Source organism: Equus quagga, chromosome 17, assembly GCF_021613505.1.
Source record: "Equus quagga isolate Etosha38 chromosome 17, UCLA_HA_Equagga_1.0, whole genome shotgun sequence".
In the NCBI taxonomy this organism is placed as follows: Eukaryota; Metazoa; Chordata; class Mammalia; order Perissodactyla; family Equidae; genus Equus; species Equus quagga.
In genome coordinates this window covers 26,695,936-26,723,440 of record NC_060283.1, presented here as the reverse complement: position 1 = coordinate 26,723,440, position 27,505 = coordinate 26,695,936, and the positions used below count along the sequence as shown (strand labels likewise).

Here is a 27,505-nt window from a genome sequence, read left to right as displayed (position 1 = left end):
GTATCAGTAAGAAGTGCTATTTTACCTAGGAATGGGAGCAAAAGTCAGCAGTGGGAGCGGGGAGTGCTTGGGCATTTTGAGCTAGAAAGCAAGAAGGATTAGTGCTTTCAACCCAGGAATTAGCAGGTGGTGCATACTCTCTCCCAGATGCATAGCCCATCCCCCAACAGGTGGGGGTTGTAGGCATGTAAGTGGTTTAATGAGAACTGAAAAGGATCCTTATTGCATAATCCCTGCAGATCCTAGAGGCGCTGGGGGCCCGAATCTCACCAGTGCTGGGTTGCTTTTCTCTCTAGTCGTTTTATTGGCAAAAGTGATGGACAAAGACACCTTCATTTGACTTGGGTGGGAGAAGCAGCTCTATGACAGAAGCAGCTTAGCTCTCCTTTCGCCATGGAATAGCCTTGTGCTTCTTAAGGCAAAGCCTCAAATACTTAAGGGTCAGTTTTATTGAAAGCTTTTTCTTTGTGGCTCTGCAGTACAACTGATTCAAGTGTTGAGCGACTGTTACCTAGACAGATTGCTAGTTTGAAGGGGCTGTTGGAAACAGAACCTGCTCTCTCCCCACCTCTCTCTGCCCCCTCCCTCTCATCCCTTCCCCCTTCTTCTATCCCCCTTCCTTTGCTCTCCCCTCTCTTCCTCTCCTCCTCTCCCCCTCCCCCACTTCTTGACCCTGAGGGTCTGCTCTTCACTGAAGACTGTCCCCTGTGAACCTTCTGCCTCTAGAGTCCAGCTCCAGAGATGTGCATCCCCTCCTCTCAACAGGTCCTAGGCAGCAGGGAAGGAAAGCAAATTTGTTACCATTTTTTACAGACCTGCAAGGTATTCATCTAACTGGGCTGTAGTTCTCAACGTGTATTCCTGAGACCGCATCAGCATCACTAGGGAACTCAATAGAAATGCAGATTCCCGGCCCCACCCCAGACCAGCTGAATGAGAAGCTCTGGGGGTGGGGCCCAGCCGTTCTTGCTCCCCAGCCCTCCAGATGGCTCTGCACCCTCAGTCAAGGTTGAGAACTAGTCATTGGCTGCATGGAGATTCTAGTTTGACCTCACCTGTCAGTATAGCTTTGTCCTTTTCCTGTTTGCTCTCGCTCTGTCTCCTACTGTCTCTGGAACCTCACCTGGTTTACTTCTGTGGTTCCTGTTAACCACATCTTTCAGATACTTGCAGGAAGTTGAGAAATTATTGAGTACCCTGAGCATTTCTGGATCATGCTAGCATCCTAGTGATGGTACTTTAAGGACTAACTAATGCTGTGAGGCGTTTTCCAATTCTGATTAAAATTCTTACCTGCCCACGGTTGACTTTACTCAGGCTCTTAACTGCGAGCCCATGCCTGTTAGCCTACATGCTGTAGAATACAGAGGTGCTCCGGCTGAAAAAGTGAGCAGCAGTATCTTTGTATTTCTCTCTAGGCCCTTCCCCGTCTGAAAGAGTATATCTTGAGTTCCTTTTTCCAATGTTCACCTCACTGTTATCCTTGGATGGGCGACATCACCATCATACCCCACTAATGCGTGTCTTTCTGTCACCCTGGTTGTAAAGAAACCTTGGTAGGCTTGCTTTCTTTCATACCATTTTATAGCCATCTTCACAGAGCCTAGAGATGACTGATTATTGTTATTATAAGTTCATTAAAATGAACCACAGAAAAGGATTGGTATCCAGAGTGCTCAGATTAGTCATGACTAAATTATAGCTTAGATCCTGGGTCAGGATGGGTGTCCAGTGCTGTCAGTACTGACCAGCATTTATGTAACTAACATCTATAGGCTCTTTTGGTCTGTCCTAGCTTCTTTCTTCAATATATAATCTGCATAAGGCTCCATCCTTGCCCTGAATTTAGCCTGTGATATAATTTCATCTCCTATACTTCCCTAGATTCTGAAAGTTTGATTTTCACAAGTCATCTGGAACTCTAGTTCAATCCAGAGTAATCTCCAGGAATCTAAGAGAGTCGAGCCTCTTCTTAATCTTGTCTGGCCTTGGGAGTGGCAAAGACCAAAAATAAAGATGTTTTATTTTTGTATCCTGGAAGGGTACTGTTTCTTCAAGAGGAGATTGGGATAAAAGAGAGACAGCTTTGTTGTCAGGAATGATTTACTCTTCCTAGGATTTTTGTCCTCATTAATTTTCTTAAAGCTGCCTGTCAGTTGATTAATAGCTGCTTCCGCTGCAATTATCTTAAAGTTGACTTCTGAGATGTGGTACAAAGCAGCTATCCTCAGAAAGTTCTTTTCTTCAGCACGTTGTAGGAAAGGGGGAGGGGTGGGGAGAAGGCAGGGCTGTCTCTGATGCGATTTGTCAGAGAAGGAAGGGGCAAGATAAAAAATTAAAAATAACATTGGAGCTGCAATCAAAGCCCTTCGTTTAGGCGAATTTCTCCGTGACAGACTCCTCCAGCTCTGACAGTTGCTTTCCCTCTTGGCCTCTTAGTGGAGTAGAGTCTATGCTGCATTTTATTCTTTTCACTCAATAAAATTTTACTGAGCCCCTACCTTAGGCCGGGTACTTTGCTAGGCCTGGGAAGACAGTGAACGAAACGGCCCTGGTCCTCTCTCCTGCTGCTGACAAGCTAGACGACTGGCTTCGTGACTGGTCTTTCTGCTGCTGCCCTCACAGCCGGCACTGTGCTTGGCACGCCAGAGGCTCTCGGCATTGGTTCTGCAAATGTTTGTCACTGAAATTCCGTGTGCGGTGTATTTCCTGCACATACGTGAACTCACACTCCTGCTCACCACCACCATCAGTGTAATTGAACAAAAGTATCAGTGGGACACTCCTTATGGAAACAGGGAGTATCTTACCCATTTCCACAGTTCTGCCCAATGTCAGTGAGCTTCTCAGAACTCATCGAGCACTGATACATGGTGAGAGATCCCCAGGAGATAATTCCAACAGTGAAAGGCAAAATGTTTTGCTTCTTCAAGAATTGGTAGGAGAAGCAATTTCTGTACTTTGAGAAGCTGAAAGTATTTTAGTGTGATCCCTGTCCTGAACTTTCTTCTTCCAAAAAATATGGACCAACAATTGAATATATTGAAAGACACTCTTATCCAAGGTGAATATCTAGAAGAACTACTCATTTGGCGACTTCCTTTGAAATTTAGAAAGTCAAGGAAATTCAAGAACTTGTGCTGCACTCAGAGATGTGGGAATGGGAAGAAGAAATTATTTTAATTTCTAGGAGTTCCAGGAGCATTGATGTTGGTATGTCATTTAGTGCAGAAGTAGATCCCTCAGCTGAAGTAGTCACTGTGCTTTGATCATAATGGCCAGAGGTAGCCTTTGGAAAGTATCAGGCTAGTGAAGAATCAAATTCTTGTCCTCTGGCTGTCCTTGGGATCCCTTTGAGATGAACAAATGAATCAGACAGAGTTGACGGGTCTCAACAAATCGCAGGAGGTTGGCTAGAAATGACTTCAAGGCAGCAGATTATCAATAGCAGCAGAGGGCAACAAATCCCAAAGAGTTAAGGAGGAGCTGTGCTCTTTTCTGCTGGAGAGTTCGGTTTGCACAAGGGCAGTCTGGGCAGATTGTTCCTGCTTCAGCTGAATAAAGAGGAGAGTTAGGTGACTTGGTATTCTGATTCTTGTTTTAAAATAACCACTTTAAAAAGCAGGGGGAAAAAAGCGGGCTGGGGGGGCACCAGCCCTGTGGCCGAGCAGTTAGGTTCGCGCGCTCCACTTCGGCAGGCCAGGGTTTTGCCGGTTCGGATCCTGGGCGCAGACATGGCACTTCATTAGGCCACGTTGAGGCAGTGTCCCACATGGCACAACTAGAAGGACCTACAACTAAAATATACAACTGTGTACTGGGGAGATTTGGGGAGAAAAAGCAGGGGAAAAAAATAAGTAAATAAAATAACCACTTTAAAATCAACGTTCTCTGAGTTCTGAACTCCAAAGTGGAATGTAAAGAAGGCTTGGAAATTAAAGTTTCTGAAAAACACTCGGATTTTCCTAGAGGATGAAGAAAGTCCAATAATTCATGAATATAAGCAACTCAGCAGCTCTAAAGGAAGACAAGATGACTGTAGCATCCCTCCACCCGCCTGCTCTGGGATGTGTGCACTTCTCAGTCTGTGACAGGGTGTGTAGCCATCCGTTTCCAGTGGAAAGGTCAGCTGTCTCTTAGCAGCCGCTTTCCATTGATTTTTTTCCCTCTTCCCAGAGAGTTAATTCTCCTCTAGTAACCCTCGAAAACCTTAAAGCCTCCCTTGATTCCCATCGTGACCCAGAAGGCATTTCTCCTACTCACAGGTCCTTTCTTCCTCAAAGCCGCCTTGGCTTGCACCTTCTCCCATGGCCCTTCCAGCCTCCGTTTCCCGTTGGCCCCTTCCTCCAACCAGCTTCCATGTCTCAGTTAAAACACGCAGATCTGCCAGCTGCACTCAACCTCTTGCCACTGTGGCGAGGTTCCAGCTTTACTGATGATGAGATTCCCGAATGTAAACAAGATAACCACGAAGTTTTTTCTTTTAGCTTCTGATCTGGGCTGATCTGAGCAGCTCAGTTTGCTGCTTGCACTAATGGTCTGAGCTTTATTGACATGCGGTAGAAAAGAAAGCATCTTGTTGAGGGCAGCAATACATTTTTCTTCTGAATTTTAAAAGGATGGAGAGGAAGCTTTCCCACTGAGCTCCTCTGGCTGCTTCTCATTCTTTTCCTGTCTGTCTTTGAACAAGAAACAAGACCCCTTTAGTTTGATCTGGCAACTGTTTTCTTTTCTTCCTATTCTTATTAGAGTTTGAGAGATGGAGGGGCAAGTGGTACAAGAGATTGTCTTAGACCCCAGAAGTGGAGGAATACATTATCTTCTTCCATTCCCGTAGAACCGTAAAGATCTTGGCGACCTGACTCATTCCCTATTGACGTGCCGAGACTGCACTGACTCTAAAAAATGTGTTCCTTCTAGCATATTGATTCCAATTTCCTTCATAGATGTTAGACAGAAATGAGAACAGCCTGCTTGGGAGGGGAGTTTCTTTCAGCATTTGTCATATACTAGGGAACAGCTCCAGCTGGGACAGGGGAAACCAGGACTCTGCACACATGAATCACCTGGGTTTTGTATTCAGTCCCACAAAGGGTCCCCAGGTCCTGATAATCCTCCTCCAATTAATGAATGTTGTGTTGCAGCTTCATGGAATGTCACTTTTGTCAGAGAGAGGGATTTTTGGCAGGCCATCCAGCTTTGTCCTTAACATCCCATGGGGAGCTTCAGGGCACCTGACTAGTGTTGAGGAGACCTTTACTTGAGATATATTTGGGGTGCCTTTAAGTGAAGGCCGGAGCTGTCCTTTACACTACTTCAGATCTTCTTGTCAGTGCTGATGAATTTTGGGTTTACGGAGACGTAGCCAGGCCCCAGTGAAATCTGGGAGGAGCCTCAGAGATCACTCAGTCACTGGGTTGGAAAGACTGATGGCCGAAAACGTAAATGGTTGGGGAGTAGCCAGAGCTACCTAGCCATCTGTCAGCACTGGGGAACTTGCTGCCCCGATATTCTCCTGTCTCTAGGGCTGACTAATTGTGAGGAGTACCTCGCCTCAGTGGGGCGCTTTGAGAGCTGTGAAACTCCAGCCGGAGAAAGGACTAGAAACTACATCTCTGGATGGTTTTCAAAATGGACCAGATTCTCACTCTGCTAGGGTCCTTTAGCTTCAGGCATTTTGTGAAATAAGGAGTATTGGACCAGATGACCTCTGAGAACTTAAATCAGTGATTCCTACCCATCCTACACCCTCTATGCTCATCACTCCCGCCCCCCGTACTTTCTGCCCTCATCTCCCTCCTTCCCACTCCCACCCTAGAGTGTGATAAGCAAGCAAGTGCTTATCAGGAATTCTGGAGGCTGCTGATCTTCACATGGCGTTTTCTGGCTTCCTGCCACCAAGCAGGATTTAGCCTAATACTCAAACGTTGGAAGAGATGGGCCCTTGGGAGCTGCCCTTTCAGTACTGTTTAAGGACTTGGTGGGGGTGGGGGCCGCCATAGTCAGAGGACAGATCGATGCCCTGTGACTCCTGTAGCCATGGAGCTTGTGAATATCTGTGCAGCAAGGTCTGGGGGGTCTCAGCCTTGAATTACTTCTCACCAGTCCCTCTGACCTTGTCTCACCTAAGCTGGGTCATTCATCATACTGGCCTCTTGAGGGTTTTGTCCCCAAAGCAACTTTCTGTACTTAGAAGCAAATTGATAATATTTGCGTGTTAATCCCTCTGCAGCAACAGACTAGAAAAGGTAAATTTGGGACATGTGAGAGGCTTGTTTGCGTCTTTCCTGGTGTGGAACATTTTTAGAAAAGAGTTCTTGTATTCTCTTCTTTAAGACCCCCCATCAAAAAATTTAGCAAGCCTTCCAGCATCTGACTTTCTGACCTTAGTATCCCCCTTCTCGCAGGGCCGCTTTGTCTGGCCCTCTGCCCCATTCCCTGCGGTTATGAGTCAGAGTGGTTCTAGGGGAGCCCCCGTTGTGAGACCCACGTAGAACTGCCGCAAGCCGAGACCGAGACTCCTCTCGTCTAACCACTGAAGTGAACACTGTCCTTCCTCTACTGTGGGTGTACCCTGCTCACGCCGTCTGACCTTTGGGAGAAGGAAAGTTAAACTGATTGAGCCCAGCCGCAGTCGTCTGATCACAACCACTTTGTCCTTTTAGTGTGTATACCAAGTCATATTTAACCACATAGCCCATAGGTGAGAGGGAAACCATGGACTATGTTCTGGAAAGGCAAAAACCTCTGTGAGAAAGGATGAAGTCACCACACCCTGTCCCCTGGTTTGAAGGAAAAGCATTGATTAGGTGTAAGGCGAAAAGACTGGTGTTGTCATCATCACTGACAGGCAGCCAGTGAGGCTGTCTGGGGGTAGGAGCTGTGAATTTGTTCAGGGGTCTGCCACACATATGTGTGCAAGGAAGAGATTATCCAAAGGTCAAGCGACCATGTTCTCGATGCTTAGTTTCGAAATTCATAGGGGCCGGCCCCATGGCCGAGTGGTGAAGTTTGCGCGCTCTGCTTCAGCCGCCCAGGGTTTCCCTGGTTCGAATGCTGGGCGCTGACATGGCACCGCTCATCAGGCCATGCTGAGGCGGCATCCCACATGCCACAACTGGAAGGACCCACAACTAAAAATACACAACTATGTACTGGGGGGCTTTGGGGAGAAAAAAGAAAAATAAAATCTTTAAAAAAAGAAATTCATAAACTCTGTTAGGCTCTCCTTGAGTAGTCTCCTTAGGCCAAAGATTTAAGGAGCCCTGGCTCATTCTTAGATTTGGAGTTAAACCAGACATAGTGGGCCTGGGAGGTTCTTAATGCAGGGGCCACGTGGCAGTCTTATGCCTCAAACCAAAGCCAGTTCCATATCCATAAAAGACCCATTCAACCTCAGGACCATAGCAGGCTGTTCTGGTGGTGTGCCATTAGCTGCCCAGGCACAGTTCTCAGCACCAAATAACCTGGAAAGTTATTCATAACAGGATTTTCTGTGTATCTGTCAGTACACTGAATACACATGCTACTCCAGAGACTGTCGTGGTAAAGGTCTTTCAGATAGATACCAAGGCACAAGTGTTCCCATATCCAGGACTTCTCATCACTTGATTTGTGTAAATGCAGTGGACCCTTAGCCCAATTTTTACTTTTTTTTTCTTTGCTGAGGAGGATTTGCCCTGAGCTAACATTTGTTGCCAATCCTTCTCTTTTTTTGCTGAGGGAGATTAGCCCTGAGCTAACATCTGTGCCAGTCTTCCTCTATTTTGTAAGTGGGATTCCGCCATAGCATGGCTGACAAGTGGTGTAGGTCCATGCCCAGGAAGCCACCTGTGAACCCGGGCTGCCAAATTGGAGCCTGCTGAACTTAACCACTAGGCCATGGGGCTGGCCCTTTTCTTTTTTTCTTTTTAAATCTCTCATCAGGATAATCAGAAAAATAATTATTATTGTACCACTCTAAGTTCATTTTTGAATATTCCTTTCTAAATCAAACTGTCATTTGGTCTTTTTTTTTTTCCCCATCAGCCCTATGGAAAGGTAAAGGAGATGAAGTGCATTCCTATTTTATAGATTGAAACCTGAGGAGGCTGAAAGGGAAGTCATCGTATTGACTAAAACTCCACTTTATAGATCTTCAGCTTCGTGTCCTTTTCATATGCCCTAACGACCTGTTTTGAAGCCCCAGGTGCAGGTTCCTGGTAATGACAACGACAGTTACCATTCACGAGCTTGCACCGGGCCAGGCATTTTATACACATCATTTCTTTTAATCTCCCCAGTTATCTGAACGTCACTGCTGTTTCTTTTTACACTGAGATCTGGAGAAGTTGTTAATGCACTGGGCTCAGGACTCAAACCCAGGTCTGTCCGACTCTGAAGTCCGTGCCCTTCGTTCTCCCGCTGCCCTGCCCCGTCTCTCACTGAAGGTGCTTCTGGAACATCACGTAGGTCAGTGGCCAGAGAGACTGGGCAGGCTTTCTTTTTTACCTTCAGCCCAAACCCTAGACACAGTCAAGCTACTCCCCCTAGAAAATAATCGCTTTGGAAAGATGTAGACTATTGAGAGGAGACTCTCTCCCTTTGAGAAATGGAAACGATCTGTTTAATGGTGGTTTATATAAGCTGGAAAGAAATCACGTACCTGTGTGCTCAAGATTCCCCCTGCCCTGCTCCCTACATCTTGCTGCACCTTTTAGGTTTCCTTAACAATAGCAGTTTTAACATTGCTTTTAATTAGATGAATTAAGAATGTTCTCTGATGTTATCTCCCCCTCCCGCCCCCCTGTCACCTTCAATTCCCCATTGCGGAGAACGCTGCAATTTCCATGGTAACAGGACTACCAGTTGAGCTTGGCTCGCACTGGCTTGTGTGGTCAGAGGAGAGTTAGGGCCAGTGCTTCCCGGTGAGCCGGACTCTGAATGGGGCTTTCCTTAAAATGGGCTTAGCTTAAAAGCTGTGAAGTGAGCGGGCTCAGAGGCTCGCAGGAGAACGCAGCTAAGCTTCACGCAGGAAAGCCCAAGTATTCCCCTAGTATCTCTTGGAAGAGTCGTAGCCCTCACCTGAAGTAAGAGGGTCCCCCCTTCTCTCTGCTACCCCAAGTTCTCAAACACGTGTGGAGAGTCCTCCCCTCCCCAGCCTAACCGTCTCCTTTCCTCCCTGTGGTTAACTTGCTTCAGGCCTTAGAAGGACTTTGTTTCTCCCTGGATTTTGTTTTTCTTGGTAACAAATTGTTTCTCCTCCCATTCTCTTTTCTTCCCTCTTTCTCCCCCATCCAGAGAGTTTTCAACGTCCTTTACCCCATGCCTGCTGACCAGCGGAGACATGTCAGCATCAACTCTGCCCGTTGGCTGCCCGAGCCAGGGCTGGGCCTGGCCTATGGTACCAACAAAGGAGACCTGGTGATCTGCCGACCAGAGTGAGTGGCTGGGGCGGCGGTGGGTGTGGAGGGAGTCCTTGGGCTCGAGATCAGCGTTTCCCTGCGCAGGCTGGGAGGGGCGGGGCCTTTTAGATGGAAATTAAATCTTGAGGCTGCCTCGTCCTCAGTGTCGCTCCTTTGGAGTCTTTTTCACTTACGGGGATGGGAAGGGGGGATGGGAAGGTTTGCTCTCCGTTCCAGAGATCTTCAGAAGACTGGTTGAGTTTATTATGTCTTCTTAAATCTAAGGCAGTGTTCTCTTTCTCTGTTTTCTCTTATTCTCTGGTTTCCTAGTGATAGTCAAGTTTCCCTGCAGGCAAAAGCACAGATATCAAAGATTCTTTTCTAAATCCTTTTTGAAAAATTCAACAGGTGGTCTTGGATTTGTGTACATGCCATAGACATTAACTTAAGAAAGAAAATTGGAAATAGAGTATTGTTAAAGCCCTAATTTGTCAAGCCACTGATGTCTAACAGCCTAGCTCTGTCTGTGTCCTGCCTGTTTTCCTTTCTGCTTGGGGCTCTGGTTCATAATAGTAAAGGCAGGTTGAAAAGCCTAATTTAAAATCAAAATGATTGTTATCTGGTCTTGAAGTGTAGGGGTAAGTGGGGTCAGGGAACCAAAGCATTTCCGTCCTGAGTCCTGATGACACTCCTTCCCCTTCCTTTGGCGTTTTGGAGGATGGAGGTCTCTGCAGGCCTCCTTTCACTCAAGACCCTGGGAGTCAGCCAGGGCTGTCATCAGTCCCCAGACTCAGCCAGGTGGGGATACGGAGCTCTGTGCTCAGTACAGATCTGGCTGATTGCTGCGTGGGCCGCTGCAGGGCTCCAGGCAGCTAAATGCCACTTGTGCCTCCAGGCCGTGGTGATGCTGTCCTTCACTTGGTGCAGTCTTCTCTGAGAGGGTACCACACATCGCAGAGCGGTGTGACTGGTCTCTGGCTATTGGGAGTGCGCATGTTGCCTTTTGTTGGGCAACTGTCACTCTAGTATATGTGTCTTGTGGCCTGATAGGTGACTGGTGACAGCTGAGTTAGGTCTGTGCCCCAGGAGTAAGAAAACCTGGTTCTAAGGGCATCTCTTTCATTCCATCTTTAATTTTCACAGCCCTTCCCAAAGAGAGGCTGCTGTTTGAGCCGGACCAAGTCCAGCTGCTCTTGGAGCTGGAAGACTGCGTGGTTCTTGCCGACCACGCTCTCCTCAGGCTCTGCGACCAGAGAACCTCCTTCACTAGCAACTTGTGCCTTTCCAGGACACAGCATGCCTATTTCACGACTGTGCCACTCTTAGTCCAGGCACTGGGTCTGGCGGTGTCTGCCCTTCTCCCATGCCTGTCCATAGTCCCAGAATCAGTCTGCCTTAAAATATTTCTTTTTCCCCAGAGCATATGAGACTGGTTGGCTTATCTCTTCCTCTTTTCTTAGGAATCCATAAGAGGAATCTAATAGGCATCTTTTCCAAAACTGGCACAGAATTCTGGACCGTATTTTTACCAACTCTGTGGTTACAAGCCTTTCTTTACTTGTGTCTCAGAGACGTCCTTCCTCAGCATTGTTGTGTTATCTGTGGCTCCAGCGACTAACCTTGTCCTGACCAAACTCCCAGCCCCTCCTTGCGAAAGCGAGCTGCTCTTTCAGAGGCAGAACCTCTACCTCCAGTTTGTCGTGGCCCCACGAAGGCTTTTGTGTCTGAAACCCCAGCCTACGTCCTTGGTGTGAGTCACAAACACCTCAGCCAAACCTGAAGCTGGCTTTGGCCTCTCTCTTCTCCCCATATGTCGTCTTCAGCATCCCAGAGTCTCAGCAGGCTGAAGCCATCTTGATTGTCTGGGGAACACTCTTACCCACCAGGAACTCGAGCCTTTTGCATGAGCAAGACGGCCCCAGCATGTGACACAGCGAACAGCCTCCCATCACAGACCCGGTTGTGTTGGACTGACAGCAACTAGTTTAGCCTGCCTTTTTTGGTCTTGCTGTTTCTCCTGATTTTTTGGGTTGTATTGGCAAATGCCCCAGGCCTAGGGCTGGATATTTGAGGGTACCATGTAAATTAAGACGGACGTGACCTTGTCCCACGTCGTTCGGAGCTTCTGTAGCTCTCAGTCTCCTTTATGCCTGTCCAGTTTTTTTGCTTTAGGCGGGGAAGACTAGGAACAATATTCAGGTGAGGAAGTGAAGGCTCCCCCAAGGCCTCCCAGCAGATCAAGACAGAATGAGGCTTCCTAACTTTCCAGTCCACAGCTCTTTCCTGCAGCTGGTTCTTAAGCTTTTTTCAATCAAAACCCTCTTTAAAATTCTGATGAAGGCAATGCGTATTCCACAGAAGAATATACCGCAAGAACACGTGTAATTTTATAACTCAAGACCTCAGGTGAAGAATGCAGCCCAGGATCGTGTAGAGGCATTTAAGCTGGTCAGGTGACAGGTGCAGTGGGAAACGAGAGGGGATGCGTGAGACCGTTTCCATCTTTTGAACAGTCTGTGGTTGGTCTCTGGCCTAGAATGCGGAGAGCAGATAAATAGGGAAGGAGGAGCTCAGGGTTGTTGTCTCTTAAGTAGGCAGCTGCCTGAGGCTCGCTGCCTCTCCCGTGTGACGCAGCTCTCTGGCACACCCGTTCCCAAGGGCATAGGATCCAGCCAGCCAGCTGGGCCAGGATTACAGCCCTCCCTGCAAAACAGGTGGTTGTCTGCCTTTGTCCCAGGTACAGACAGCTGCTCCTTGTTTTGTGCTCTCCATTCTGCTGTTGACTTCCCCTCTGTTGTCTTAGCCTCAGTACTCTCTCCAAGCACAAAGACAGAGGTGACAAGCTCCTTGGGCATCTCCTGGTGGCACTAAAACCCCACTGATGGTAGAAAAAGGCCTACGGAAACACTCTCTCTCCAGGGAAAGAAATTCTTAGGGCAGGTGAGGAGACAAACACCTGGCCCTCAGCCTCTGTACAAAGCCATTGTGGTGGCTGATAGCCCATTCACCCCACCCTTCCTAGCAGTGAGGTGCTCCCTTCTCCTTTGCTTTGCTCCCCCACCCACCACTCCTCCCAAGCTGCTGCTCTGCCTTTGGCTGACCGCCAGCCCAGCCAACACCCTCACTGATAACCATAGTGGGTGTGAAGTACCAGATTGATATGAGGGGGTGCTTGCTCACTTCCGGCTTCATAGATCAGCCCTACAAATGGGGGGAGGTGTTGCTGGAAAGACCACTGCTTCTCAGAGTCAGCTCAGAAGACAGAATTCAGAGACTCATGTCAGAAAAAAAGTAGGCTGGGACTGTGGGGCATCTGGCCCTTTGGCTGAGTGTCGGACTCCTGGCAAGGCCCCAGCTCTTGAGGGAGCTATCAATGTAAACAGTGATTATAATCAAGCATCATTGACCGAGGAGGAGAAAGGCACGCCTCTAAATCCAAAGGGGAGCCACAGAGACTGCATCTTTCAGGCTGTCCCACAAGACCCAGGTGCCAACTCTTTCTCACATCGCAGAGATAGTGGGGGGTCAGGCTAGTCTTTTTGGAAGCAGTCCTTCTTTCCAAGGAGACAGCCATGCGGTCCAAGCCTCTGCAGCCATGTAGCTGATAGAAGAATGTTCTCCAAAGGAACACCCCCTAGAAATTGGGAAGTGCAGAGCTGGAGTTCTGTGTGAGAGTCGTCACCACCAGGTTGGCTCTTAGCTGTGTTCAGGGAACCCAGGAGGGCCCAGCCATGAGGACGTCATTGAGCCACGCCCATTCAGAAGCGCAGTTGACAAACACTGCTGAGGGAAACCAGGTGCTGAGTGGAGGTCCATTTGAGAAGCCTGGTCCTGATTGGCCTTCCCATTCTTCAGCCCTCTGTGTGTTTGCCTAGCTTCCAGGAAGAACCTCGAGCAAACAGTGGTGACTCGTGCCCCCTCACTAAGACCCGAGGAGGAAGGACATGGGACCGTTTAGCTTACAGATCAAAATCAGTGGTATTGTCTATTGAAGACCAAGAGTTTCAGTAGCCAGAGAGGGTGTCTTCAACTCTTTTCCTTGGTACAATGCCGGGAATTTCAACCAAATTTTCCAACCCATGAACTTGTCCTAGTGAAGGTGCTCTGATCACAGAACATAGAACAGATCGGGGCTAGAATAAGACCTGTTGGTGGGAGCAGAAAGGATTGGGGTGGTGGAGGATCGTGGGCAGCATATCTGATACACTTTCCATCACCTCTGTTCTCTTTGGCAGTTGACCTCATCACCAAAGGGCTAGAGCTCACAGCTCTGAGCTGCCAGGTGGCCAGTGTTTGAGCCTTTGACCGTCAGCGTCAGGCTAACAGTCCCAGCTGAGAGAGTGGGCCTTCAGGTGGTTCCTGGTCGTGCAGTGCATGGTTTGATGTAGGTTCGGTGTGAACAGTTTGTTGTCACTGATCAGCCCTGGCTAACAAGTACAGAAGAGGAATTGGCAGGGACCCACATGGTATTGCCACCTGTCAATAAATCTTGACAAGTTTGTAAATCACAGGCTCACTGGCAGCTGGCTTCATGTGGTGCCTCTTGCAGCCAGGATTTGCTCATCAAAAATGGCAAAGTGATGGCTTTGTTTTTAGAGGCCTCTGCTGACTTCTGGACAATTGCCTCTTCCTCTCCTCGCACCTTTGCCCTCCAGTACCCCTGTCGTTCTCAGACAATCCCCACAGAAACAGCTGCGTGTTTGGAAGAGGAAAGAGATCCTGCTCTTTAAAGGAGCAGTCTGCAGAAGATCGCACCAAACTCACAGCCCCGCAGGCCCTCTGAGACGAGCTGGGAGGTGCGAGCGCAGAGAAGGGGAAGGAGGAGCACATTGTTCGGCTGTGGCTCTTTCCCTTCAAAGACGCTGGTGTGCCCTCAGGTGAAGCCTGAGCCCCAGAATCTTAGTGAGCCCTTAGAGACAGATCCTGGGGCTCACTACGTAGGCCTGATTCCTTCCCCCTGCAGTGGCACAGCCTCCTGACACACAGTCCCTCATCCTCCCAGGCCTGTCAGGTCCCTGTCCTGTCTACTCCTCACATCTAGGAAGGAAGCACCTTACATCACCCATCGCAACTCGTCCTTCTTGGCTAATCCGCATAACCCGCTGACTTTGATTTGTTTGCTCTTTATTGAAGATACTCTGTCATTACAGGAAGGTAGCCGAGGCCACTAGGTTAAAAAGCTGGCTCTCATTGGAGCTTGTCTTTGGCTGCTGGGGCTGCCATAACAGAATACCTTAGACCTGGTGGCTTAATCAGCAGACGTGTATTTTCTCACAGTTCTAGAGGCTGGAAGTCTGAGATCAGGTGCCAGTGTCGTCAGGTTCTGGTGACGACTCTCTTCCTGGCTTGCAGAAGGCTGCCTTCTCACTGTGTCCTCACGTGGTGGAGAGAGACAGAGGTCTCTTTCTTCCTCTCCTTATAAGGCCACAGTCCCACTCTCATGATCTCATTTAATCATAATTACCTCCTAAAGACCCTGTCTCCACATACAGTCACATGGGGGGCAGGGCTTTGCCATGTGAATTTCAGTCCATAGCAGAGCTCTTCAAGCACCAGTGCATGCCCTTTGCCATTTAGGAGCAGAGCTTGCTGTTTTGACTGTCTCTCATGATCTCTACATGGACACCAGAGTCCTAATCAAAGGGCTTAAAGACACCTCTTTCCCAACTCCTGTCCCCCGCCCTTGCCACCATCATCAGCACCCCACCCTTAACCACGGTCCCTCTGCTGGGGAGGAATCTTTTTTTTCTCTTTTAAAGATTTTATTTTTCCTTCTTCTCCCCAGGGCACCCCTGTACATAGTTGTATATTTAGTTGTGGGTCCTTCTACTTGTGGCATGTGGGATGACACCTCAGCATGGCTTGATGAGCGGTGCCATGTCCACACCCAGGATCTGAACCGGCGAAACCCCAGGCCCCTGAAGCGGAGCATGCGAACTTAACCACTCGGCCACGGGGCTGGCCCTGGAATCTTTTCTTATTTATTTTTTTATTGAGATCACATTGGTTTATAGTATTACATAAATTTCAGGTGTACTCCATTGTATTTTGACTTCTGTTAAGACTGCACCATGTTCACCCCCAGAAGTCGAGTTGCCGTCCATCACTGTACACGCGTGGTGAGGAATCTGTAAAAGCAAAGCGGTCTTGCATTTTGGGCCTCGCCACTGGCAGCTGGGACTGCTGCCTGAGGTGGCACAGCGGTATAGAAAGAGGAGAGGCCACTGCTTCCCCGCTGGCACCCGTGCCTGGGTGAGATTGGAGGAGACTGCTTGATAGTCAATTGCGGGGGCGGAGGGAACCAGGGAAGGGTTGGCAGCCTGGAGAGCCGGACGGAGAGAAACTGTCCTCTCTGCCGTCAGCAGTCCAGCCCCTTGCCACGTGGGGGCTCTCCTTCCCACCCCCATGAAAATCTTCAGCTCCAAGAACAGCTTTCCCAGTTGCTCTCTCAATTGTCTGGAGGCTTTGGGTCCAGCACAGAAAGGTGGGCCATTCCAGAACAGCGAGGGCTTTTTCCTACTTAGACTTCTGAACAGCAGGCTAATGAGGAATGTTGAGGCGCCCTCATTTCCCTCTCTCCCAGTCCCATGGCCATAGGGAGACCAGCAGCAAGAGCCTGTGCTCTCTGTCTCTGAGCACCAAGCACACCCTGCAGGCAGTGCTGTCCGAGGCACCCTGTCCCTCCACGGCCTCTCCAACCTCACATTTACCATCTTAGCCCTTCTCTCTGTCTGAAGAACACTCAACCCTCTGCCTGCGTCTGGTGTGGCTATCTTTTTAGCTGTTTCTTAGCCCCGAGGGGGAGCCAGTTAGGCATTGTCCGGGGGAAGGAAGAGGCTGAAACCACTACTGAGCTTTGGGCTGTTGGGGACTTGTCTGAACTGCTCCAGCACTGAGCATCCTGATCTCAGCACAGCTCCAGGAGAGGGGAAGGAAGGCTGCCGGGCCACGGTCCTCAAAGCCCAGGAATCGCGTGGAGTTCTGGCCACTCCCTCTCTGACGCCTTCCACCTTATCTCTTTTGCCCTTTTGAACTGCTTTTCAGGGCCTTAAACTCTGGTGTTGAGTACTACTGGGACCAGCTGAATGAGACCGTCTTCACCGTCCACTCCAACAGCAGGAGCAGTGAAAGGCCTGGGTGAGTTTGTGGAGGAGGAGGGGTGCAGCGGGCTGGAGGCCTGTCCCTTCCTCTGAAGGCTCTCAGGCAGTGCCGTCAGACCCCTCCAGGGCTCCCTGGGTGCCCCTCCTCAGCCAGGGCGGCTCCTCTTTGATCTGCTTCATGTATTGAGCTTTTGCGCACAGTTCCGTTTAAGAAGAGTGTTCCGCAGCTAAGAAAGAGAACAAAACCTCTGCTCTCGGAGTCTTGCTAGGACACCCTCTGGCCCTCTCCCATCCTAGCTGTGGAGTCTGGCCACACTGGAGTAAGGAGAGAAGACAGGGAACTGGAGAAGGATGCTGTCCCTAGGAAGTGTGCTTGTGGCCCAGGGGGAACCTGTGAACTGTCTCCTAGGGGACTGGGGCCTCAGGAGCCAAGCCGCCCAGATCTGCAGCCTGAGACAGACCCTCCCCAGGGGCCAGTTAGAAGGGAGGAACCTGGTACTGATCCTCTTATCACTTAATTCATTAGTGAAGACTGGAACATTTTGAGACAACAGTGTGCTGGGACAGTGACAAACCCGAGGCCATCACTGCTTCCTAGGGGAATTGCAGGCACAGCTGGAGAATAGTCCCCACAAGAAGCGGAACTGTGAGTGGCCAGTGACCATCTCAGATGTCCTGGGCTCCCTCTGCTGCCAGCTCTAGCTGTCCCAAGGGTCAGTGCATGGGCAATGCCCAAGGAAAGGGGGGTGCTGACCTTGGGCCTAGGCCTTACTCTTAGAGCAGGATCTGTTTCCAGAAGGCCCTGAAGGAGAATCCCAGAACACCCTCCTAAGAGTCCGATCGGTTTTCCTCCAAAGTGGAGATCCAGTGGAAATTCTAAGAATTTAAATTGGAATCTTGTCAGCACATAGTTAGAAGGAAGGAAGAGCTACAGAGAGGAGGGTCCTTCTTCCACTGCTCACCCTGCAACCCGTGGATCTCGGCTAGTGGCTTCCTGAATCCAAATAAGAGTCTTTTAAGATAAGCCGTCTCCGCCTCCCCAGAAAGGCCCTCATTGTTTAAGGGAGTGACTAAACCAGCTGGGTTTGCAAAATCGGATGGTTCTGCCGTCTCCTTTGGTCGTCCCAAAGCATGGGCCGACCTGGAGGAGGATGGACGCAGATGAGTTAACTGCTCTCGGGAGGTAACCACAGGGGTGCAGGGCTTCTCTTCTTAGCCTGTAGGCCCTGGTCCGGGCTGTGCCCTGAGCACTGGCCTGGAGCATCGTGAGGGCCACTGTCCCAAGCCCTGCCTGACTTCGGTCTGCCTTTCTCGCCCTAGAACCAGCAGAGCCACATGGAGGACAGACAGAGACATGGGTCTGATGAATGCGATTGGGCTGCAGCCCCGGAACCCCACCACCTCAGTGACATCTCAGGGCACCCAGACTCTGGCCCTTCAGCTGCAGAATGCCGAAACACAGACGGAAAGGGAGATACAGGAGCCGGGGACAGCAGCTTCGGGTCCTGGTGAAGGTGAGAGCCATGTAATGTTGGAGGGGAACTGTGACTTGGGGGTGGGCATTTGGGACCGTCCTCACCATCCCTAAGGCTCCTGGCCCTTCTGTATGGCCAGGTGGTGCTGAGAGAGTGCACTCCCCGGGCAGGATGCGTCCGCCTTACATGTTTGGGTAAGGCCCACCTGGTGGCATTAAGAGCCTCCCCAGGCAGGAACATCATTTCCCTGATCCAGTTCAGTTTCCAGCAAGCTGAGCTGCTCTTACAGCTTTGCTCAGCTCCCACCACATACCCTGACTTCCCTCTTCTCTAAAACTTGGAGGACCATGGTTCTTCCTAAGGGAGAGCCCAGAGAGGAGCCTAGATGGAGAGGCTACGAGAAACTCCCCGTGGCAGGCCCTCGTTCCAGGGACATCACCCCACAGGTAGCTGGTCTGCCCCCTGCTCCTGTCACGCCCATGGCTCATTGTCATTTTGGCTGCAGCTTGGCACACCATCAGCCCTTCCTGTCACCTACTTCAGGTGTGGCTCCGCCAGCCTCTGCTGGCTCTCTGTGCTGGCCTCGCACATCTGAGAACCAGTTAGCACTTCCCAGTGGTAGAGCGCGAGCCACTTTGGAGGCTGTCGGCAGCTGTGTGAAACAGGCTGTTCTCACTCGGGGACTCTCCTCACCCCCTGCCAGTCCCTTGCTGGCCCACGCTCCAAACAAGGCAGCCTCCAAACACACCATTTCTAGGTCTGTGTTGAGCCGCTTGCTCAGAAGAGAGCATGGGAGGAGAAAGAAGCCATGGTGGGCCTCAGGCCGAGAGTCACTACAGGAGCAGCTTTCTCTACGGCAGGCCCCCCACCCGGCACTGATCCTCTCGCTGCCAGGAACTGAAATTTTTAAAAGTTGAGTCCTGGGGCTGGCCTGGTGACACAGCAGTTAAGTTTGCACGTTCCGCTTTGGCGGCCCGGGGTTCGCTAGTTCAGATCCCGCGTGCGGACATGGCACCGTTTGGCAAGCCATGCTGTGGCAGGCGTCCCACATATAAAGTAGAGGAAGATGGGCATATATGTTAGCTCAGGGCCAGTCTTCCTCAGCAAAAAAAGAGAGGAGGATTGGCAGCAGATGTTAGCTCAGGCCTAATCGTCCTCCAAAAAATAAATAAATAAATAAAAGTTAAGTCCCTTTTTGGTGTGTGGCTTAGGCCACCTGCTACATCCAAGGCCTGTGACTCCCTAGTGGGTGGAAACCCCCTGGGTGTGGACGTCAGCAGCTGGCAGAAGCAGCCAGTTACAGCTGTAGGCCTCGAGGAGGAGGAGAGAGTGGAAGGCGTCTCCAGCCATCCCCAGGCTCAAGACTGAGTCTTAGGCTGCCCTTTCTGAATTGATCTTATGGCCTTTTACTGATCAGCTACTGGGGCTACAAAGACAAATAGGCCTTGGTCCTTCCCACAGAACCCAAAGTCTAGAGGGCGAGGCAGATAATCACTTAGTGGGATAAGGACCTCGGGGGCACAAAGGAGGGGGTGCTGTGGGGAAGACTTCTGGAAGAGGTGACCCTGAGCTGAGCCCTCAAGGATAAGTCGGAGTTAGTCAGGCCCAGTGAGATGGGGGGCATTCCTGGCAGAGGGGACAGCACCTGCAGGGCACTGAGTTCTGCAGCCTCACACTGCACAGAGGACCTCCAGCAGGCTCGTGTGCGGGGCCTGTGCAGCACACCTTGAGAACCGAGGCTGGGTGAGTAGGGAGGGCAGATTACAGGTACTTACAGGGACCTAGTTAGTTGGGAGTGAGGCCTTCCTCCTGAGGTGACCTACAGCCCAGGGTCTGGGACCGGGAGCTGCCAGCCTGAGAAGAAGGGCATCCTCCAGTGTTTCACCTCCCAGAGAACCGGCGACTTCTTTCTTGATTGGCATCAGCCTGTTTCTGACCTCCAGTCAATTACAAGTTCCTTTCCTCCTGTTTGGGGGTAAGGGTAGAGGAATGGCAGGAGGAAGGAGGCCCTCTCTCCCAGTTTTGAGAGGCCAGAACCTCCTTTTGTCCCCAACTCCTCCCCAGAAAGGAGAGAGGTGGTGGGGGCGAGCCTGCGTGGGTGGAGGCACTCTTCAGCGGTAGCGGCTGGGAGCAGGTGCCCTGGCAGACAAGGCTCACGTGCCTCTCTGCCTCGGCCCATGGCCCTGCGAACTGGGCCCAGAACTCTAGACCTCCAGCTCTTCCCAGCATCACAGTCCCTTTCAGAAGCCCCACACCTAGAGAGCAGTAAGGGGAGAGGAGGCATGGTTTGGGGGCAGGGTGGTGGGGAATGGACAGCTGGTTGTCGCTGGCCAGCCTCATCTGGTGCTTACTCCACCGACCACCAACCATTCCTGCCGTTCTGGTGGCAAGGCAGGGGAACCAGGAATCGAGGCTCTCCCTGGGCTCAGGCTTCCTCTCTGGCCCACCTTCCCCATCCAGCAGGCAGGCCCAGCAGCTCCGCACACCACCACCCCACTCCCCACCCCCACCACCTCTCTCCACGTTGGCACACTGGTGGCCACTTCTGCAGGAACGTGTAGAGGAAACCCCTAGGCCAGTTGGTTAATCCTTCTTCTGGGCTTAGCTGGAAGGTGGAGTCGGGGAAGATATCACCTACACACTCCCACACACACACCGCGGTCCCAGATTTATTAGTGTGGGAAGCTAGCTCTGCTTGTAGTAATTACTTTTCTGTAGCCTGCCCCTCCCTTTAGCCCTTTCCTGTCAGCTGGCACCGAAGGATTCCCAGGCTACTCCTCATTTTCTTGTTCTATAAAAATTGATTAAAATCCACTCAGCTCTTTCTAGGACTTCAGGGAGAGCCCCCCACAGGGGAAATTTGCAGGTGTCAGGTTTTTTCCTTGTCCAGCTTTAAAGCTTCCCTCCCCTGTCACTCCAAAAGGGAGGACACATTCGCTGGGCTCGCCGTTTGCTCCCAGCACGGACACAACCCGCCTCTCAGACGGTCAGCACTCAGGAGGGGTGCGGAAGGAATGAATTGAGCGGAGGCAAGGCCCTGCCCCTGAGCTTGCCTGCGCCACACTGTTCGGGGAGCCCTTGGCTCTGCCTCTGGCCTTGTCTGGTGAGGACGCTGGTTGACCCACTACAGTAGCCTGTGCCCTGGGCCAGGGCAAAGCAAATGTGAAAAGCAGGGGGCCGGGAGACCAGCATGCCCCATGAGGACAGGAAGAGTACTCCTGCTTGGGCTCAGCCCTGCCTCCCCCTTCTGGGCAGGGAAACCCCCAGAACGGACTGTGGGAAGTTGCTGATCCCTCGCTGACCTCTGCATTCAGAATGTACCTTAGAACTTGCCAAGGACAAGATCTCATGTCAACACTAAATCAATTTCCCATTTTTGAAAGACAAAAAGAAATGCCCCCACCCCCCAGGAAGATTAGCCCTGAGCTAACATCTGCTAATCGTCCTCTTTTTTCTGAGGAAGACTGGCCCTGAGCCAACATCTGTGCCCATCTTCCTCTAGTTTATATGTGGGATGCCTACCACAGCATGGCTTGCCACGTGGTGCCATGTCCTCACCCGGGATCCGAACCAGCAAACCCCAGGCCACCGAAGTGAAACATGCGTGTTTAACCACTGCACCACCGGGCCGGCCCAGAAATGCTTTTGCGACAGGGAAGGAGACAGGAGAACTAACCCGTGGCCACCACTGCTCCTGGAGCTAGTGCCTTGGATCCCTGGCCGTGGCTGCCATTGCCCTCAGGCCCCAGTGTGTTTTCCTCTTGCAGAGTGCGCCAGCTGCCTTCGGTGGCCGTTAGCCTTGGCTGAGAGTTCCTGGGAGCCACACGGCTCGAGCGCTCTGGGCCGGGGCCGTCCGCACCCAGCCCTGAGGAGACCGCTCGTATGCGCAGGGTTAGTCCTTCCCTTGATGGATTTGAGCGCACACTTTATGTGGGTGGCATGTTAGCTCTCGCGAAGCCAAAGCTATTGTAGAGGGAACCAGACGCACAGACGAAGCCATGTCTCTTCCTTCAAGAAGCAGCTCCTGAGAGGAGTCAGATGTCTAAGTGCTTCCCCCGTGGCAGAGAGGTGACATGGCACCAGTTTTCTGAAGTCACCTGAGGTCTGGAGCACCTGTCACAGCCTGGGAGCCCTTTAACTCACACACACATTCATCTGACCAGTAGACACCGAGTGCAAGACCATGCGTTAGACGTTGGACCCAAAGATGAATGAAACTGAGTCCCAGACCTTCAGGAACTGAGAGCCCAGAAGGGAGGTGCCGCGGCCACAGGTGGCTCTTACACAGAGAGCTGTGGGTGCTCTGAGGGCTCAGAGAAGGAGCGGCACGTTCAGCTGGGGGACCACAGCCAGCCGGCCGAGATAGGTGGTATTTGCATTGGCCCTTGCAAATGAGCAGACTTGAGACATGAGGAGATGAGCAAGCGCACAGCGGGTGGGGCAGCTACGGTGTGTCCAGTGCACACAGGCAGGGGATGCGTGGGCACACAGCAGTGCCGAGCGGGCTGCAGTAAGGTCAGGGGTGCAGGAAGAGTGGATGGTCCGGGGGAGGCTGGGACCGGACCAGCGGGCCGTTTAGTCTCAAGCTATGGAGTCTTAGAGCTGCTGGGTTTTGAGCAGAGTGTGGACTGGACTAGAGCTCACTGAATCAGAGCTGAGTTAGAATGGTCATGGCAGCAGCCTGGAGGCGGGGTGGAAAGGGGAGGGTGAGAAGCCAGGCAAGGTTAGGCAAAGGGCCACAGTCATGGTGAGAGGTGGCAGGACCGGAGCCACGGGCATGGGGAGAGGACAGGGGGCCCAGGCCTGAGTGCCAGTAGCAGGGCCTTCCTGAGGGCCTGTCCTGCCCCTGGAGGGGATCTGCATGAAAGGGCTGCTGGTTCATCAGGCACAGAGCCCAGCACAGTGGGCTCCCATGCCAGCAGGCCTCGGGCCAGCCCACTGCACGTCCCAGAGTGGCTAGGGAGGCCCTCGGTGCTCGGAGTTCTTGGAAAGCAGTGGGGGTTGCAGTGAGCACAAGGAGGTCCCCATGAGCCGTCCCCAGGCAGCCCTTTTGGCACCGAGGCCCTAGGGGGACGTGTCCTCTTATCCTCTGCCCTGCTGCTTTCCCCTGAGAGAAGTACTCTGAGAGCCCTTCAGGTTCTCTTTCCTTCTGCCCTGGGAGTGCTGCTGAGCTGTTCAGAGTGGGGAGTAAGGACAGCAGCTTTGAGGCGTGAAGCGGCAGGGCAGAGTTTACCAGCAGCTCTGGAGAGGAGCAGGCTGGATGTGAAAGGAAGCCCAGGCGAGGTCCCACTGCTCAGTGCTGAGGAGAATTGTCTCACTAAGGCCTGGGGAGGAACTGCTGGCGTGAGGCTGCTGGGCACCAGCGAGGAGCAAGAGAGCTGCCAGGCTCAGACCAACCCAGCTCTGACGAGGCAAGCAGAGAGGAGGAACCGGACGGGGAGGGAGCAAAGAAAGTCTTGCAAAAATAGCTCTTGACAGCAAGTGCCCCTTTAAAAAAGCAAAGTACCACCAAAGCCCCCAAAACTGCAAAATCCCAAACTGGCCGGCAAGGCGCCAAAGGAAACAAATGAGTAGTCCAGTGGGGCTACCCTGGCAGCTTGGGACCCTGGTCAGAGTTACCCCAGGCTGGGACCGCTTCTCTGCCCTGTGAGGGCCGAGCACAGGCGGGAGGGCAGGTCCCTCAGGACGGAGCTCCCCAGCAGACCCCAGGTCGCTCACCTCAGCCCCAGGGGCCGAGTGCCCACAGCGTGCCAGGTGCCCCGTGAGCAGTACCTCCTCTCCTTTGCCAGATGGAGTCCTCCTTTACGAGGCAGGAAGCTGAGGGATGTGGATGTTAAGGGTCTTGTCCAAGGCCACACAGCTAGTGAGTGGCAGAACTGAGATTTGAGCCAGAGCCTTGCCTGCTCCCGCACACGGGAACGCCCAGGCCTCGGGCAGGGAACAACCTTCTCATTCCCTGGAGATGCGGGCCGAAGCCTCTGGCCTGGGCAAGAGATGAGGGTATGAGGCACCAGCCCCAGCAGACAGCACGTGGGAAATAACCCAGGAGTTGGTGGGTAAAGGGGGGAAGGAGGAGAGAGAACGCCTCCCAGGGCACCAAGATCCAGTCTGCCTTGTGGGCTTTCAGGGAGTAACAAACAGAACAGCTCTGAGCGGAGATGGCACAGCTTTGAAGTGGAGCTGAGACGACCATTCGTTCCTTGCCTTTGGGCCACACCCTGTGGGCGCCCTCTCTTTCCAACAACCAGGCAGCAGACCCGGTCCCGGGCTCGGTCTGCCGGCTTCCCCAAGCCAGCTGTCAGCCCCATCCTCAGCCGCTGTCGTTCGTTTAGTGACTAGCCTGCCGCTGGTGCCGAAAGGGTTCAAGCCGAACACCTGCCTTCCGGTCCAGCTCTGCGTCTTGACTGGCTGAGAAGCCTGCCTTGGCCGCCTTGCGCCATCCCAGGCCTCCGTTTCCCCACCAGTGAACAGAAGTGTGGATTAGGATCGTTCAAGGAGTCTTGTCTAGCTTTCGAGTCTCTGACTGATTCTCGGAAGGAGAGAACAGCCTCTTGTTTCCACTTTGCCAAGCTGGCACAGAGGCCCGGGCCAGCAGCTCACTCCCTCTCTCTTCTGCTTTGTACCCTCCAGGTGAGGGCTCCGAGTACGGTGCAGGTGGGGAGGATGCCCTCAGCAGGATCCAGCGGCTGATGGCAGAAGGGGGCATGACGGCTGTGGTGCAGCGGGAGCAGAGCACCACTATGGCCTCCATGGGCGGCTTCGGCAACAACATCATCGTCAGCCACCGCATTCACCGCAGCTCCCAGACGGGCACGGAGCCCGGCGCCGCCCGTGCCACCTCGCCGCAGCCCTCCACCTCTCGGGGGCTGCTCCCAGAACCTGGGCAACTGGCAGAGCGGGGCCTGAGCCCCCGGACAGCCTCCTGGGACCAGCCTGGTACCCCTGGGCGGGAGCCCTCGCAGCCAACCCTGCTCTCTTCCTCCCCTGTCCCGCCCCCTGTCCCCCTCCCCAGCACTGAGGGACCAACCCTGCACTGCGAGCTGACCAGTACCCGCCACCTTCCTGACGGTGGTGGCAGCGGCAGGGGGGAGGCGGCAGGCCCCAGTGGGGAGCCGCGGAACAGGTAGAGACAGACGCACGCTGGTGCCTCCCCTCGAGCCGCCGAGCAGAAGCCGGACCTCACAGCTGACTGGGAACGGGACACGCGGAAGAGCTGCGGGCTGCGTCAGGGACAGGAACGTGGGGGGGCCACTCGAGAGGAAGCCGGAGTCATGGCATGAGGCAGTCGGATGGGCGAGGCTTGCCTCAGGGACTAGAACCTTCCAGGATCTGGAGCCCAGGGGAGCCACACTGCTGTGCTGTGTGACTGCAGGAGCAAGTGAGAATCCCTGCCGTGAACCCCCGCCAGAAACATGGCTCAAGGAGTCAGCCCTAGGCGGACAGTCTTCCAGAGCTGGGCCAAACCATCCTAGACAGTGGCCAGTAGGGCAGCTTTGCCCTGACCGCCTGTTGCGTGGGCAGAGCCACTAGGACCCCAAGAGCAGGAGGAGTGGCCTGGCCCCAGAAGCCACCTCCATCTCTGAGCCTTCTGGAGCTTCAGCCTCTTTCCATCATCTTACCCCACAAGGACTAGTCGGGGTCAGGCCTGGCTCCCAGATGCCTGAGGACGGGGACTTCCTGCACCTACTAGTGGGGACAAGCATGGAGTGAAGGGGGCAGCCTGCTTGCCTGACAGGTTGGGGCCAAGGGACGGTGGACAGGTCCTCACTCAGGAGTGCGGGGTGTAGGCTGGCCAGCCCCCAAGGGCTTGTCCACCAAGCTCCTCTCCCCCTCTGTGCCCTCAGCAGCACCCATGGGTGTCAGTATTACCTGAGCCTAGGCCAAAGCCAGCCCAAGGCTGGGGGAGGGGCTGAGACTCCAGGTCAGAATGTGAGGTCTTGGCCTGTGATTTAAGGTGTTGCATGTGGAATCTTGAACTGTACGTGTAGTTTCTAGTGGAGAAATCAAGGCTCTGATTATTTTGTTTTTAGTATGAAAATGTGATTTCTTTTCTGTTTGTAACTCATCATAGAAACATTGTGGTGGGAGGAGAGGGGATAGTCTGACTGCTAATGAGGGAAACACCAAAGATCTACATCATTAAAATGATGACATGCCCCTCACCAGGCTCGTCTCTGTTTGTCTCTGCGGAGGGTGGAGGTGGGGTGGTGGCTGTGGGGAGAGGAGGGTTGTGAACTGCGCCGGGCCCGGGTTCTCCCGGGCCCCGTTTCTCGTGCTGCCGTCCTAGGTCGGGAGCCCTATCTGACGCCTCAGAAGCTGCTTGGGTGTGGGCTGCAGCTCTGCTTCATGCATCTTCTCTGGGCCACCACCTCCTGCTTCCTGGGGGCCTGCCAAGGATTGGGACAGCTGTGACAGTGGCGGGTGGGTAGGTAGGAATGACAGAAGGTTGCTCGTCTTGATGGCTTTCTACCCAGGACTGTAGGCCTGGAGTGAGGATGTAACTGGCCAAAAAGCTGGATCCCCTCCAGTCCTGGGAGCCCACCCACAATGGGTGTCTGGGCTGGCCGGGCAGGGGGCTTGGTCTTGTCTACAGGCATCCCTCAGAGATGCCATTTGCTGGCTGTCAGGGCTCCTTTTACTTGTGTTCTCAGTACAGTGACTAAAGGGCCTGCTGTGTTCGTGGCCCTGGCCACTTCAAGTTTCAAGCCAGTTAGAAGGTAGGAGGAGGATATTGGCCCCAACTCTTAGCGTAAAGGACAATCAGAGCCACACAGGGCTTTTGGTCAGCACTAAGTACTTCTTGAGTGTCTTTCGTGTGCCCAACTCTGTCCCAGACACCATAGGGCACACAGAATTATAGATTCTGCCCCAACAGAGATAAAACTAAAAGATTAAATGGGCAAGCAAGTAAAACAAAGCAGTGTGAAGAGCCATATAGTTAGGAACACTAGAATTTTCTGGAAAATTAAATATAACGGGACTCGTGACTAAAAGACATATCAGCTAGCTGTGTGACCTTGGGCAAGCCACTTGCCTTTTCTCTGCTTCACTTTCCTCCCTTGTAGGATGCAGGGCTTGTACTGTGCAACCTCTTCACATTACCTCCAGCTCTATATTCTCGAGTCATTTGAGCCTGGAGAGGTGAGGTTTGAGCCAGGCGTTGATGGATGGAGGAGGCGGTTGCCCCACTGCGACCCCTGCCCTCCACCCATGTGCTCCCCACAGCAGGAGGAGGAATTCCTTGGTCTGACGGTGTGGACTGTGAATTTGTTGAGTATAAACCATGTACCAAGGACTTGGTGTGTACCATCTCAGTCCTCATCACAAAAACCCTCTGAGGTGGGTGCTGGTGTTACCCTCAACCACGCAACTAATGGGTGGAGCCAGGGTTTGAACCGCGCTGGGACCCTGACTTGCCCTTTCATTTTGGAAAAAGGGGTATGAGGAGGCGTTGTGGATGAGGTGATCCAAATTCAGTGCTGGCTGGCCTCGCTTCTGCCCTCTCTGGCCAAGGATGAAGCCAGCTCCCATCTGTTGGAGGCACCTG

General features: G+C 52.5%; 1 protein-coding gene across 16 annotated transcripts in view; it reads left to right on the top strand.

Moving 5' to 3' along the window:
• Positions 1 to 26,120, top strand: part of AMBRA1 (autophagy and beclin 1 regulator 1) — a 158,741-nt gene extending 132,621 nt beyond the window's left edge. For 12 of the 16 annotated variants that reach the window (XM_046643445.1, XM_046643447.1, XM_046643454.1 and 9 more), the window contains 4 exons: positions 9,280 to 9,419; positions 16,428 to 16,520; positions 17,804 to 17,997; positions 24,589 to 26,120. In XM_046643445.1, coding sequence (XP_046499401.1) covers positions 9,280 to 9,419; positions 16,428 to 16,520; positions 17,804 to 17,997; positions 24,589 to 25,085 — 924 coding nt within the window. In that variant the 3' untranslated portion in view covers positions 25,086 to 26,120. The other 4 variants (XM_046643457.1, XM_046643453.1, XM_046643461.1 and 1 more) reach the window with 4 other exon arrangements.
• The last annotated feature ends 1,385 nt before the right edge of the window (positions 26,121 to 27,505 follow it).